The sequence below is a fragment of the Lepisma saccharinum genome, chromosome 1 (assembly GCF_977018435.1).
Source record: "Lepisma saccharinum chromosome 1, izLepSacc3.1, whole genome shotgun sequence".
NCBI classification, from domain to species: domain Eukaryota; kingdom Metazoa; phylum Arthropoda; class Insecta; order Zygentoma; family Lepismatidae; genus Lepisma; species Lepisma saccharinum.
The window spans coordinates 64115537-64132673 of NC_139229.1; the positions used below are offsets into that span (position 1 = coordinate 64115537).

At 39.7% G+C, this 17137-nt stretch overlaps 1 protein-coding gene across 1 annotated transcript in view; it reads left to right on the forward strand.

Moving 5' to 3' along the window:
* The first annotated feature begins 213 nt into the window (after positions 1-213).
* The window catches only part of LOC145995882 (uncharacterized), an 88068-nt gene continuing 71144 nt past the window's right edge, over positions 214-17137 (forward strand). The window contains exon 1 of the mRNA XM_083132030.1: positions 214-405. Within this exon, the coding sequence (XP_082988156.1) occupies positions 291-405 (115 nt within the window). The 5' untranslated portion in view covers positions 214-290. The remainder of the gene's footprint in view (positions 406-17137) is intronic.

A 17137-nucleotide genomic window follows, 5' to 3' on the forward strand; every position in this document is an offset into this window, starting at 1 on the left:
CTATATTGGCGATTTGTTATTCGGCGTCAATCACAGGCCGCCACGGAACTGCATAGAAGCAGTTTGATGATCACAGTCTGCTCACCTATTGGTCCAGTAAATAAGTGTTATGCTTCTTTTTTCCCCTTCACGCACCGGGCAACCTGATTGGCGGAAGACATTGTTCGATGACCCATGTCGACTCACTGGTCCCCCCTTCCATTAAAGTGGCGTAGAAGGACGAACATAATCGCAGTCGGTTCTCGTGTTCCGAATACACAGTTGTGGTGCGCATTTCCTCCCGATGGACTATGTTGCCGTACAAGCTTGTTCTTTGGACTAATTCCTATTCCCTATGTCTTTTCTTGCTCGTGAGTGTGTCTGCTGCGAACTATTACGAGACTGACGATGCCATTGTCATAGAAGGTAAGCAGAAGTCGTTGACACGGGTGTCGGCTCTTTTTTTGAGTCTTCCCACGTACCGTGGGGCGAATTTGGTGATGGGTTACTTTCTTGTTCGCTTTTTGGAATCTTCAAATGTGAAAAGAAATCTCAGGTAGAGCGTATGCTCGATATGGAGGCGGGTGTGGCTCGTATGTTGCGAAAGGTTGCCTAGAGCTACGAGTAGAAGAAAGTGCGACAGTGACCTTAGTTGGTCTGTTTATTTCCGCATTGTCCGTGGCGTTAATGTCAAAGGAACGCAACGAATGTCACCATTTATTCTTTAGCGTTACGCTTTTGTGCAAGGGCAATGTCGATTTTAATTTGAACAGTGAGGGTTTAACCTTCAACTTGGTCATTATGCTGTCAGTTGCTGCAGTGATACTTTCAAACATATTTTATTATTTCACTATTTCCTTATTTTTTTAGAAAAAGATCGATCATTATTATTATTCTTTCGAATCAATTCAATCTGATTCTAATAAAAAGTTTAAATAAAAGTCGATCGATAATATTCTAGAACCAACAAAGCAACATAATTACTTATGTTTGACACATACATATCGATATTCTCCCCTCCACTTTAAAAACTTATTTCTATTACTGTACACATTGCAAATTATTTTGGCGGTAAACCTCAACATCAAGTCATAAGACACATTAAAGTATTTTCTACCAATTGCGACTCGGTGAAATTCAAGTATGTATGACAAGTGTTTTAGCTATTTTTTGAGTTTAGTATTGTCACTACTGTGTATAATTCGTTGCACTTTATCATAGCCCCCAAAATTAATAATATCTTGTCCAGAAAACTATTTGTCACACTGACACAGCATTTCAACAATTTACCTTCGGTGCCGATTCCATGCGCGTCTGGTACATATAAAAACTTTAATATAGAATAAACAAACTACCCAAGGAGTTCAGATAAAAATTCTTCAAGGAATTTTCCAGGGCAGAGTAGAACAAAAATCTATGAGATGGCAAACAATCAGCAGTGTATATGTGAATATTTTGCACTAATTTGCACCAGATTATTATTGTAGCAATACAATACTTTACAGAAGTTGTGATGAAGAGAAAGGCAGAGTTTCTGTAGATTAAAAACGAGCGACATTCCTAATCAAAATCTTTTTTTTTTTTTTCAATTCGACATTTCCTTGAAAGCGGATTTGTAGCAAGAGTTAAACGTTCATGATTTAAGAGAGAGAAAAAAGCAGGCACATGAACATTACGATAAATCGGATTTGTTGCTGTTTATTAAATGCATCATAGAGGGTAGCACGATTGTAAAGTTAAATGACAAGTGTTTTCAATTACTTAACTTGGGAAGAACTTTAATAAGAAGATTATTAAAGATTATTAATTATATTATTATTAACAAGAACTGCTCGGACAAGCTAAACTTACCAATATTAGTTTTAATATGATCATGATTACTCATACAAGTGAAATAATTCCATTTCTTTACTTACGGTAAGATTTTGGAAATCAATAAAATATTATCTAACACTTATTACCAGATTGAAGTTCGCTAACACATCCGAAAAACAACTAACACACAATATATTCGTTTAGGATAAATTACAAGCCCTTTTTCTTACACTTACGTTAGAAAGTTTACAAAATACTACTGAGTCAAATCTACATGCCAGTAACTCTAAAGGAGAATCTGATATACATAAATAAAATGTATTAAAGCAGTTCACTACTTACGTTAAAAGTTCAAGCTTCTAGGAATTGTCAGCCCATAATAAGAAAATTGCTTAGAAGATGATGGCTAAAAGAGACAAATTATATTACATTTTTTAAACGTACAGTAGTATGATATTATATGATATTATGGCAATTTGTAGATTTTTTAACATTATATATTTTAACAATTATAATTAACTACAATTATCTTTATGTAATCACATTCATGCCAATATTAAGAAAAACTAAATATAGTAGTATTTCAGTTCTATCTCTGTGGTGGTTTTAATTCTCGAGACAGAATTGATCAAATGGGTACATGACTAAAGTAATAATAAAAATCCACCAACATTATTTGGACGAAACAATCCATGTAATTATTTTATTTAGGTCGCTTTTCTACTACTCTGGTTAATCGCGACGATGTGGATGAGTGATTAGTTGATGAAATGTGTGGCCTGCGAATAAAAATTCAAATCAGTTCGGAAACATGCATAGGAGATAGGTCAATTTTATTGTCAAAATAGGATTGTTACTGCTACCAATGAGTACAGAACGGTCTGGGGAATCCAATTGAGGAGGTGGAGGTTTCAAAATTAATACCTTTAAAATAGCGATGGTCAATTTTCACGGTAGTTGATTAACAGCGCAAATTGACGATATTAAACAGCCATTTCTCCAGTGAACTTTTTACAGTATATCCTATTTATATACTGGGTGAGTCTTTTAAAAGAGGCCCCGTGGAAAATGTGCTCCTTGCTTGTAGGCAACCCTGGTACACCGAAGAGAAGAGCGGGGCAGAGAACAGTCCAGGATATGTCCTGTCATGTCATGTTGTCGAATATGCTTGGCACCGATATCCTGGACTGTTCTCTAACCCGCTCTTCTCTTCGGTGTACGAAGGTTGCCTACATGCAAGGGGCGCATTTTCCACGGGGCCTCTTTTAAAAGACTCACCCATTACAAGTATCACGATTAGAAATAATATGCTTTGTATTGCCATAAAACTGTTAAATATTAAAAATGTTAAAGCTGCATACTAGAAATACTTCTGTAGGAATAGCTTCTAACATTTGAATGTCCGGTTCAGTGAAGCCAAGGTCCTGGGTTCAAATCCCTTGTTGTGCATGAAGCTTTCTTTGTGTTCGTTGAGGCATACCTTTTATTTTCATCAACTCTTTGTCCATTTCCATTGTCGTGATTAGCATTGCGGAAGTAGAAACAACAAATCACAAGAATATCTTAGGACTATTTCTTCATAGAGTGTAAACGTGCTACAGTTTTCAAAACGCGCTTTACACATTTCATCTTTGTATCACTATAAGGTGTCTCTGAAAAGTGCTGGTAGGCAAGACTTTGTTTTATAGGGAACTAACAAAGAAAAGGGGCGAAATGTCAAATTGCGAGGTGTTAAAATGAGATACTTTCCTTGCAGGCATGACGTAGAACACGCAAGACACATTTGTCATCCTTAACAATAGAGAATTCTCCACGTGCACAGGAAAACGGATTCCACGTGAGAGGAATTTCAGGTTTGAGAATTGCTATTGTTTGTCTCACTTTTGAGATGAAGTCGTCAAGAGAACTGGTATTACATGACAATTGTGAAATAGTACAGGAAGTAATAAAAAATGGGAACAAATTACACGAAGCAAACTCACATACTAACTGAATGGACCTTAAATTAGAAAAATGAGTTAGGTGCATTAATAAAAGTTTCATCGTTTACGTTGTCTTGATTGATGGATTGTTTTGTTTTATTTTGCTTCGCTTGTTTTCCATATCTTACCTTACCTTACCCTGTGGCTCTACAGCCCCTGTAGGGCCTTACCCTCCTCCACAATGGACTGCCAGACGGGTCTATCTCTTGCTTTCTTCCTCCATCCTCTCACTCCCAGCTTCCGTAGATGTTCCTCAGCCTCCAGCAGCCACCTCTTCCTTTGCCTTCCTGCCCCTCTTCTTCCCTCTGGTCTTTCATACATTGATTTTCTCACTCACCTCCTTCCCTCCATACTTTCCACATGTCCTAACCACCTTAGTCGCATCCTCTTGATTTCATTTACAATATCTGGCTGCTGATATAGGTCCTCGAGTTCCTTGTTTGTTCTTATACGCCAGAGTCCCCTTTCATTCACTGGTCCATATATTTTCCTTAGGATTTTCCGTTCACATATGAGTGGGTTTCTCTCATCTTGTGCTGTTAGACACCATGCTTCTGCTCCCTATTTAACTGTGGGTCTTATTACAGTCTTGTAGAGCCTTATCTTGAGCCTTAGCTTTTCTGCCACTTTTGGCTAATCACGAAGATGAGGATGGATAGTGATAAAATGAAATGGATGAAAGGACAATCATAAACACACAAGGACAGCACACAAGTTCCACAGAGACCCACTGGCTTCGAGTCCAGACACCAGTCTCTGGTTCAATATGTACTACTGGAAGATAGGGTGATATTTGGGTGCTTTGTGGAAGGTTCACCCCTTACGCTGTGCTGAGCTTCACTAATATCGAATCCACCGAATTCATTTAGTTTCTGGTACATGATGTAAGTATTCGTATTTTTATATTATTAGAACAAAATTAAAAATGATGGACCAAGAAGTCAGCTTTACTTGAATGATTTTAACTAGAAAAGTCCATGGAATGCCAGCCAGGGTACATTGCATGCAGTGGCATCAATTCCGCATATACCAGACCAGCTTCTATCTGTTCCATTCCATGCCCGACAAGATCCATTCTCTCGACAATAATTTCTTCTTTCTAGCTTGACTACCACGTTCCAAATTAATATAGCACCTAAAACACCAAAGTTTTCACGCGAAATTATGACAGATATGACGAACTGCAGTGAAGCATGGATGTCTCGCACCGTTGCCGTACTTTGAGGTCGGTTTACGGGGCGAGCGCTGCTTCGAGTCTCCTCGCAACAATTTTCTCCTGAAATTTTGGCTTGTATGGAACCGGTGGCCATCGAGAGGAAATTGGGGAGCTAGGAATGAGTAGCGTAGCCCGGTCACGGAAACCCACACCAACGACTGGGGATTCGCCGTGTTGACCACACGTCCCCGTAACTGGTTGTATGCTCGGTCGGTATGTAGGCCCTGGTCTTCACGGACTGTTGCGCCACGGGTTATATTATGTTAATAAAACATGCATGTTAAAAATTTGGTATGCTTCATTGCCTTAGTACGAAGTACCACCAAAATCCATTCACCTTAGCAGAGAAGACACACAGTTAAAAACCTAATTGCTTAATTGATCTCTTTCCCCACGTTACAAATTTGTTAACGATTTAAGAATTGTAAAGATACTGTTGATACCATTACTACTATTGTAAAAAGTACCTCTTTTATAGTTACAGCTACTTCTAAAGTAGCTACTTAGAGTTAGAAGTACTCCTCAAGAAATTAAATGTTACTTGTAACTAGTTTGCTTCCAAATACTATCACAATGCCTTGTGGCTGTTTTACAAGGTGAAACAATGCGTTATGCTCTTTCCAAGATGGCTGAAAGCGAAATTGAGCTCTTGTCATTCCGTTGATGTGTGTAATTGGTAAACGTTCCGTACCTATAACGATTTCCGCACTTCGTCCGTAGTAGTGTGTATGACCAGCATTCTGACTCGTCTTAAATATGTCAAATTAGTGTTTAAAGTATTGATATAGCAAAAACATAGAGTTAATCCGGCAACTACCAGACCGGTTGCGTTCACCACCTAGCTTTGTAGTTGCTCATAATTCCCTGAATTTTCCCATGCTTTTCTCGTTAGGTTGTCCCTTTAAGGAAGTAGTTATTTAGGATGAGTGCAAGTGACAACTGTATTTAACATGCTCGGACACATTCAAGGGGAGACTGGCAGAACTCGTTTCTTGAATTCAATGAGTCACTTTTCTCGTACAAAAAATGTGTTTTTCTGCATTAAACTACTATCATACACAAACCTGCTCTGTTATGTGTTATTCGAGGAGCGAAAGGAAAAGTTTATTTAGTGTTTATTGGAACAGAGGAGCTTTATGAACTCTTGAATCATTTACTAGGACCGTTTCCAGTGTTGCCATGTCAATAATATTTTAGATTTTTTTTTCTAGCTTTACAATACAACTTCATTTCAAGCTATTTCTTCTTTAAACCCATATAAATAAATTTCAATATACTTTGACAAGCGAAGTTTTATAATGTTTATTAATGTATATATAAAAATACATTGAAAAACGCTGTGAATATCTTGATAAACAGATACCTTACATCCGAAATTTACCTTAGATACCAAATACTTGTTGCGGCTTCCTCAAAAGGCGTTCTGAATTTTACAAATGTTAAGCAACGCCCTCCCTCTATAGGCTCTAATATTAGAGAATAAAGATAATGGGAACATTTTAAGAAGTCGAGCAAAAGATAATATTTTTGCATTAATAATGCAATTAATTGATGCAATCATTTCAAGATGCTCCTTATTTTCCTTCCACTTGAAATAGTTGTCTTATTCAAGATATTGTTTTTAGGTCCACTTTATGCTCAGATAGGATAATCGGAACTGGACCTACATCGTGGGGCAAAAGTCACTATCGGATGCTATTTATATTGCATGAACGTATTACTCGCAAGTGAAATTAACATAAAAAGTTGTCGTATGTTGAGAGATATTGTGTGGTAATATAATTCGTCTGTTTTCCGATAGAGGTCAGTCAATCCCAACACTGTGATTAGGAGTTAGGTTTTCCGATAAAGGTTCATCCAAATGCTGCAGTAAAAACCCACGTTGTCAAGTATTACACGCATTATTGTTCTATTTCACTCTTCAATGTGTCTTGTTCATTTCAATACGTTCGTTTCACAGTAATACCGTAATTCTTCGAATCGAAGACGCCCTAAGGCGCACCTGAATTTGGCCTCATTTTTTCAACAAAAAAATAATCTTCGAATTTAAGGCGCAGGAATATGCACAAAGATGTTCATATTTTAACCTTTGCGGTGTTTATGTAAACATTTATAGGGTACATGTTTATTTGTTTACAAATACCTATACGGTACTTTACCTTGCAACATCGGTAACGTCTGTTTTTACAATTTTTTGTCAATCAGTCTCTTCACTTTCAGCATCACTTTCATCATCAGCACTTTTGATTCTCCATATTTATCCTGTTACTGGTACCTCACTACAAGTTGCGTCCCGTCAACGAAACCTGACTACCGGTATGTACTGGGAAACATCAAGATTCTATCTCCCGCGCTTTCCCGATTACGAAACTGATAATAATTGAATGACTATTTGTTGTAAAAATGTTCATTGTTGTCCTAACACAGCAAATTTAAAAGGGAAACATTTCGTTGAGCATTTTCTTATCAGGAAAACGAAATGTTGATTGTTGTATTGCAGCTACCGGTAATTTTAAGGAAAGTTAAGAAAAAAATATTACTGTTTGTAACTACCGGTATTAGAGACTGCAGTAGTAGTACGTGCATGAAATACGTATATTGTAGTTTATACTGGACATTGAATCGAAGACGCAATCGAATCTAAGGCGCACCTGAAGTTTGGACGTCTAAAATCTGACAAAAACCTCCGCCTTAGATTCGAAGAACTACGGTAATATCAATATCCGATCGTAATTTTTGAACCACCCTGTGCATTTTTAAAAAAACGGAATCCGAATAGCTAGCTATACAATGTGCCTCCACCGGGAATGTAGTATTCACGTAAAGGTAGGATAAGTTATTTTTTTATTTTTCTTGTAGCATGTACGTTCTCTAAATAAAATTTTTGTTAAAATGACGTAAGCTGTCACTATTGCTAAGTTAAGTTAGTCCTAGTGAAATCGATCATGATTTTGAAAACCAACTTTTACCTAAAACTTTCTCAAAGTTTGTTTTAATCCCACTATAAACGCAAATAGGTTAATCGAGACCATGCCTGCAGTTCAAACTGGAATCTAAAAGTCCCCCTACCGGGAACTGAATTCGAATTCTTGATTATAAGATGATAGCATTAGCTAGTACACTGTGGATTCTTCTTCGGGATTCTGATCCTAACAGACATATTGTTTGCCAAGGGCAGCAAGAAGAGAAGACAACCGATACAGAGAAACGTCGAGCAGGCACCAAAGACCGATGAGGGAAGGTGACAATTTCGCCAAAGGAAAGAGAAGCTGCCAGACTCAGATCCATGCAAAGAGAAAGGGATCACGAAGAGAGACTTAGAAGGAAGTGGGCGCAACAAGATCTTGAAAAGCAGAGGCAGAAATCATTAGAACAAGGAAGCCAAGCAGCAGAAGAAATGGAGATAGGAAACAACGCCAATCCTCAACCCAAGGAAGAATCGCCAAAAACAGAAACTCCAAGCGAGATGCAAATCAAGAAAAGGGAATACTCCTGTAATTCTTCAGATGATGAAGAAGCCATAAAAGGTAAAAAAAGGTAAAGTATTCCCCTGTGCATAGCACCACGCCATGAAGGCGTATAGGGGGTGTGGGGGTAACGCCCCACACTTTCTTGATCCGGTCGTGAGTGGGGGTGATGTGATCAGCATCACGCACCTGACCGCCTTTACCCCCCAGGGTTTCCCCCAGGTACCCATGTTATTCGACGCTGGGTGGGCGCCGGGGCCGCTTCCACCGTTAGAAAAGTTCCCGGATTTGAACCGGCCGGGGATCGAACCCGGGACCTTTAGCATGGTAGTCAGACGCGTTACCGACTGAGCCACCGCGGCCACCGAAGAAGCCATGGACGAACCATTTATTCATCCCAAAAAGCCAGTACGTGCTAGATCACCACAGACGGTCAAACCAATAGACACAACAAATACGTACCAAATGTTATCAGACCAGGACGAAGAAACAATTCACCGACTGACAGCCAAGATTCCAACAGTATACATCTATAATGCTGAAAGAAGCCATCAATTCATCACCTCGGTGACAATGACAATAGATGATCATCAAGCCAAGATCCGAATTCTGCACGATGGAATGAAAATCCAAACTAACACCAGACCAGCATACAACAAGCTTATTAACCACTGCAAAGAGCACTCGCTCAGCTACGCCACAGACAAACCACGTCGAGAGAGACCGGTTAAAGTAGTATTAAGACATCTACCAATTGATTTATCAAATAAGGAAATACAGACAGAACTACAAGCACAGAACTACAAAGTACAACAAGTTCAACAGATGAAAAAACGAGACCCGAAGACCTTCATAAAGAGACCGATGCCGCTGTACTTAGTTTCGCTGAGTTAAGGCGAGTCAACAAGAAACATCTTCAATCAAGATCAACTCATAAACTATGAGATGAAAGTGGTAGCATACCGTTCCCCAGGTATACTGCAATGCCACAGATGTCAGTGAATAGGGCATTCCCAGAGACAATGCATGGCTCAACCAAGATGTGTGAAATGTGCAAACAATCATTACACGGCAGAATGCCAAAAGAAAGACCGAAGACTCCCTGCAAAATGTTGCAATTGTGGAGGAGAACATCCGGCCAACTACAGGGGCTGCAAAATGTTCCAATCAGTACATCAGATGAAACCAAAACCTAAGCCAGATGGAGGGAAGGAACAAGAGAAACAACTACCAGCCAATCTACCACAAAAGAAGCCACCAGTGAAGAACATACCAACGACTACCATAACTTATAGCCAGATTCTTATGACTCCAAATGAGGAACAAAAAGAAACAAACGAAATCATCAACTGGATCCTGACAAAATTGCAAGACAAGAAAATAAGAACGCTCATCAAGAATGTCAAAGACAAGATCCAAAAGACAAAGAACGATACAGACAAAGCCATTACCATCGTTCAGACACTCATCGAGTTCTTCACAGAAGTATTCTAAACAGACAACCAACAACAACTCAGATGTAACACGAATTGTCATAGCAAAACGGCCCTTTTAGGACCAAAATTCTGTCGGCCCTTTTAAGGACCACAACACTCAGTTCACAATTGAACTGCCATCGCAGACGGAACCTCGAGCGACAGTTGCAGAGGTAACAGAAGCCAATTCATCGCACTACGCCACTACCACAACTTTAAAACAGATGGAAGTCAAGGAAACAGCACTTCAACATGAAAATTCAAGAGATTTCAACGTTCAACGTACACTGTTTAGGAACCTCTGTTAAGTTGTGTTGCCATTGCCATAGTCCAGTCGTTCCTCGCAAAGAAATAGAAAAAAATAACCACATTTACTTTATATCCCGAGTCTGTTTTTCTAATGGAATGAGTACTTTCTTGGCAGTTACAGTTCACATTTCAGTACCCGGAGGTGTCGAGTGATTTTATTCATCTTTCAGCACTTGAGATCAACTAGTGGCGGCGATTAGGGGGGGGGGCGAGGAAGCCAGTTGCCCTCCCCCCCACTTTTGCACCGGTACTGTGCTAAACCTTATCTACAAAGGGAAATAAATTGTATTTGCCCCCCAGTTTTGGCACCTTGCCATCCCCCCCCCCGGTTTTGGAACCCTATCGCCGCCACTGAATTAACAACACTACATCCATGGTGGGTGAAGAGAGAAAAAGTGTTAAAAAATTGAATTTGAAAGTAACAAATTAACACTGACAGAAAATTTTAGGCAAGATTGAAATAATTGTGTGTTAATTGGCATTCAAGGTGTGTGCCATTACAGAACAAGGCCTGGAGATCGTCCTCATCCTGCTTTCCATATCTTCATACTCATATTCACTGTGATCACGAATTAGCAGAAGTACAGTAGAAAAGCGACACAGAATGACAAAAACAGAAAGTATGGAGATATCTACTTGTTTTGCTGTAGAATAACATTGATTGATTGATTCGCTTTTCTGCTACTTTTGGCTAATCACAAAGATGAGGATGAGTGCCAAGAAGATGAAAATGATGAAAGGTCAATCACAAAACACACATGGACAGCACACAAAACAGGCTTCACAGAGGATTACACTGGCTGTGAGTTCAGACGCCCGAGTCTCGTTAGTCTGCAAATGCACTTCAGACACACTGATATTTCGATGGCTTCCTCAAGGGTCACAACTTACACACACACACACACACACACATATAGAATAACATCTTGTTTACCGTCAGCAGAACAAGGAACCTTCACTTGCCACAAGATTAAGAATAACAGTTGATAATATAATAGGGATCCCTAACATTTTTACGTTTGAGGCATCCTTGGGAATGAGATTTAAAACTCGGGGCACCCTTGTTAGGTTTTGTTTCAATCTCTAATCTTAAATCGAAATGGAGATATGTTATCAGGAGCAAGTTAAATTTATTGTCAAATAAATGTTCTTCATTTATTGGAAGATAATATATATAAGGAACATTTTAATAATAAAAAAATATATTTTTATTTAGTTTTTTCGTTTATCCCTCCAATATCTCGCGGCACCCCGGTTGGGAATCACTGGTATATAAGCTTGTATTCTGTTTAGAACACTGACAAACCTTTCTGGTGTTGTAAGTGAACATGATTACGCCCAGAGTTATTTTTATGAGCATTCAGAACCAATCACACGTAGGGATCATGTTGTACTCGTATTTGTGTGCCCTCTTATGAGAATTCCCAGAAATAAAAAGCCCATTTGTAGCAAGTAAAATATTACCGTTGTAAGATCGAGCAATGCTCAGTTACCTGTGATGGCATGTTTCAAGACGTTTACTTCATTCTTATTTTGACTGTAATAAATTAAAGGGAGCCATCTCGATGGCCGAACGCAATGGAAGGCCTTCTCACTCACGAAGGTTTCAGGTTGGAGTCCCAGCTTGGGCGTTTCTTTGCGTGTGTTCCTTTATCAAATTCTTCCAATCATCATGCCTACCCTTATAGAACACAAATGTCCAAAGACATCCAGTGGATATCCCTTCATATCGGAAGTTCTGGATATGCAATAGACATCCAGGAATATCCAATAGGCATCAACAGGATATCTATTTGTTCGGACACGTGATATCCAGAAAAGGATATTGGATGGTCGTTTCTGGGTCACTTTTGGCAATGCATATTTCGAGTGCAAGTGGGACGTTATCTCAACATTTCCTGGACGTTATGCTTTTAGTCCAGGACTGGATATCTCATGGGCATCTAATGGACATCCATAATATCCATGAACTTAGTGGATATCTTATGGATACCCCTTGGAGATTTGTTTTGTATGAGTAGAGGCAAAAAAAAGTGACGCAGAAATAAGAAAAACTAAAACTAGGTACAAATAGGTTAAAATGGATAGTAATCAAGGAAACCTAGGTTGGAATTCCCACCGTGACACGAATTTCCGTGGTGCAGATCCAACGTACGCTGCAGATTCGATACAGTATTCTCGTTACAGTTATGAGGATGCGTTTGACTGAGAGTCTGTAGTGGAAAGTAATTTGGATTGTCGATTCGTCAAGCACATTTGCTCAATTAGAACGAGCTGCAAAAATGTGCAAATCACGTTGTTGCGAACTGGTCCACCTGCATACATTTTCCTTCCACTGTTTTCTTTGCAAATTCGCCGTCCACTTGGTGCAGTTTTACTTATTAAATAATTATAACAAGTTCTCTTGCGTAGTTATCACCAGGCCAGAAGTCCAAGGCGATGTCTTCCTGCTTATTCGAGGTTAATGTTGTCCCGTTACTCGCATGTAAGGGAGGGGCTGGCCGAAGCTGTTTCTCCAGATGCTATCTGCCTCATCTGCGTCTCCCTCCTACCTGTTGCTATCCTCTTTCTCCTCACAGCAGGAGCAAATCATTGTGGCTGCCATGCATTCTTGAGGACATGAAATGCGAGAGCGACCTTTACCTGCAGATTTTTTAATGTTTAAACGGCACGTTTGCGAGCCTTAGGTTCACCGACTTAACGAGATGCTTAAACACACTCTCGGATTTGGTGATTATCTTGCCATATTTTTCTTCGGTCGACTTCTTTGTATTTATTTTGCGTCGATTTCTGCCGCTTTTGGTGATGTGCAGGGCTAGGAAGTTGGTGGAAACAGGCCCGTATCTAGAAATATATTTCGGGGGGTGGGGGTCCGAACCAACCGTCTCAAATAATAATATAAATGTTTATAATTAACACGTTAATATCGTGGTATATTGGTTGAGTTGGTGTTTTAAGTGCACTTTACGTACAGTAATGCTAATCGGGGCTGGACCTACAGTTTAAAGTGGGATCCGAACCACTATGTGCCTCCACCGGGTATCGAACTCGGAACCTCTTGATTACAAGGTGACGACGCTACAACTGCGCCATCTGTGAGAAAACCAGAGGAACGTAACTCCAAAAATGCGGTTTTCAGTTTTGTTTAAATAAACTCCTCTGAAGAGCTCTATCTAGATTCAGATCGACATAAATGTACTTCTAGGAGCATTCTGTCACTATTTCCTCACATCTGGATTAATTTGTTCCAATCTTGTAGTCATAACCTTTTACAGGTTAAAGATACGTTGAAAACACCTTCACCATTTCATTTCTCGTGAAATTCTAGCCTGATTTGATATATCACATCACCCCCTTCCCATTAAAAACATTTGAGTTGAATTCAATATGGCGGATGTCCGCTTGGAACACGCCAATATGGTTCCCCTAAGCCTATCCTGTTTCTATCATGGCCAATTGTATCCAGTCTAAGTGGGACTTTTGAATCACCCTGTACGTCTTCCCCTTGTGGGTAAAAAGGAAACTTGATGACCTAAGTTTAATTAAGTTTTTCTTCCTGAATAAGGTATCTTTAAAGAAAGAAACTTGCAGTCAATATCGGCGAAACTACTACTACTAATATTTTCTTTTCGGCCATTTTGATCGTTCACCGAGTCCGCAAAAATGCCACGTGTCATGTTATCCTGCAAGTTATGCACGATTTGAAGTTTCCTTTGATTTTTACCAATATTATGTGGAAAATAAAGTGCATTTGGTGATTTCATAACAGACATTCTTGTATATTCTGATGTAATTTTTGTATATTTTGAAGCAAAACTCTGGTAAATTGATGATTGTAAAAGAAGTGGAACACGTACTTAAACTATAACATTAAGGGTAGGAGGTACAGTTACGCACCAATTGTGCATTTACTTCAATATCGCCCGAATGCGCACTGCTACTAAAAAAAATCTGGTTGTATCAAGAGTATCAATTTCTCTCCATGTTGCAAGTGGAAGCGTTTTTTTATGTTGATTATTAAGCTGGACATGTTATTTGAAAAAATATGACGAATAAGAATTTTCGGAATCCCATGTATTCCTTATAGGGAATCAACTTCAACATCAAGTTGCGGCTAATCAAATGGAAGTTTCAACTTTTCCGCTAGAGGAATGAATCTTCAAACAGCCCTCTTCCCGTTGACATTATTTTCTATTCCATCGGAAGTTTGATATTCCCAAGAGAACAAATCAAATAATACTCCCAGAATCCCAATGCATTTATCCTTGCCTCCCACGGCCAACCTGGCAGTGTTGACAAATCTGATGCGCATAAAAGAGCTAAATTTCACCTTAAATGGAGTTAAAACTTACTTGCAAGGAGCTAGATTTACGAAGTGCTTCCTAGAGTAATGTTAGTTGTCAAAGGGGTGGGGCGCTGCTATTACCGTTAACTCTAAATTGATGACGATTTATTATTAGTTATCACCATCTTGATCCGGCGGCATCACCCATCTCATGGTCGTACGAAATAGAAAATATAGGATTCCGTGATAACAATATTAATGCAATTTCACGTCAACACGGCGCTACAAAAAAAGTAGCTGGGGATATAAGAAGGGATGGGGCGACGCAGCCAATATAACAATATCACGTCACGTGCAAAATGTATAATCATGGCAAAAGTTGGTCTATGTGGGCCGGAACCAGTGATGACATCATAGTGGAGCACGGGGGCAGGCGCCCAAGTTCGCAACCAAATGAGTGCACGAAAGAGCCAGATCTGGCTCCAAGAGAGATAAGTTGGCAACACTGCCACGGAAGAAGAGCTTGGGAAGAGCCCGGGAGAGACTGTTCCGCATTCCCTCAATCAATATTTAGAACAACATTTAACTGTTACATATTTGAAGCGTCGATATCGGTGGTAATCGGTAAGAGTGTCAATATATCGGAATGGATATCGGCTCAGCCCTGCTAAAAACCTTCTCATTGTTGATAATCCCAATCGTAACCTCACTCCCATTTCCTTTATTGCAATCTCTTTCTCCACCAAATTTACATGTTAGGGGTATTTTTTCAACCTTCTAGAACCTGAGGTTCATCTTCTGCCATCCCCTCCCCCTCCTCTCCAAAGTTAGGTCCGAAGTTACGCTGCTGGTCTTGGCAATTCCTAGAATATCTCTTACCATCAGGTTTTCCAACTAGAATCTGATCAAGCCGACCTCCGTGGCGTAGGGGTTGTCACAGCGCGCTACGACACCAGCGCGGGTTCGGGTTCGAATCCCAGCCTGGGCATTGGTGTTCCTTGTGTGTATCCCCTCATCAAGTTTATCATATCATTACTCATTATTAGCGACGCTAAATAACAAAAAAATCACAAGAGCCTGATCAACTTTTACACTTATGCTACAGTGCTTAGTAAGCTCACAGCTCTGTAGGCTCAAGATGTGGGCGTTTGTACATAAGCTTACCTCCTCAACGTTTATAGTCAAACATTAAGCAAATAAACTATAAAAACGTTATCGGGAACAATGTATCATTCAGTTTCGATTCATACACGCCAGGTGTTAACTTCTTGCAAAGCGTCTGTTGGGTGACGACTTACTGTCCACTTAGCAGCTCATCTTGTGATGATCGTTTGTTGCATTGGATTTGCAGCTGTTGGTAATTGCGTGCTAATCGTTCTTAACACAAACACCTTACAACAGAGACAGCTTTCGGTAGATGTTTCAGCTTAATGGAACGGAACGACGATGATCTGCTAACTGAATACATAATGATCCATTGAAAGCAAACCACTTCATGAGGAGTGCTCTTAATTTCTTAAGAATGCAAACGAATGACAATTCGATGATGAAGTGAATAACTCACAAAACCTCCTTTCAAACAGTTGATGACAGAGCTGAGAAAAACAACATTGCATATAAAGCTGCATACGATTTAGGCGGAACGAAGGTGTATCGATACAATGGAAGTCTTTGATCTACGTATTGTGAATTCCTCTCTAGTGTGACATCTGCTTTTGTTTATTTTGCGGATTAACACCTGTGGTGTTACAAGACTGGAAGCACTCTTTTCACATTCCATCATTTTATCTTAATTCGGATAAGGAGAAATTTACCCAATGGAAATTGGTAACATGGTTGACAAGGAGTCGGGAAGGTGAAAAGTTTGTTTGAGAATGATGTGCCGAACACTGAAAAATAACGTTATAACCAGGGCACATTGGAGGGTCTAGCTCTTGCAGAAAATGAGCATGGGAGAGACGACTGTGTCCAATCCGAAGTCGAGTTAAGATGACCATCTCGACGGAAGAGGCGATACGAGGAACTCCATGGTATAAAGTGGCCCTTAGGGCTCGAGCCCACCCGATAATTTGGCAGGTATTGTATTTTAGATTGTAAATAAAATCCCCACACTTACGAAAACAAGGCACCAGAGACTGTCAAAATGGAAAATAGAACCGGAAGTACGAAGCAAGCCGTTATTTTCGAAATAGGCACTTACGACTAAAATATGCAAGAACAATCACTGTAAAATTTATGTTTTTCTCTCGGAAATGGCCTGAAACTTCTTTTTATGTAAATGCCTTCATTTTTTGGACGAGGAACAAAGGCATTTTAGGGCAAATTCTCAGCCGACTTATGACATACATTATTTCGTAATATTATAAAACGAATCCACTGGAGGTATATACAGGGTGGCTCAAAAAGTCACTTAACACTCTCGGTACAAGGCCACTGCAGCGCGCAACATGGAAATGGTGATGACCAATCGTTGCCAGGCCAAGGGGGAACCACATTGACGCCACCCGCACGGTCGGCGGCCAGCTTGATGTCCGCCATCTTGAATTCAACTTCAGAATTTTAAATGGGAAGGGAGTGATATGATATATCAAATCAGGCTACAATTTCAC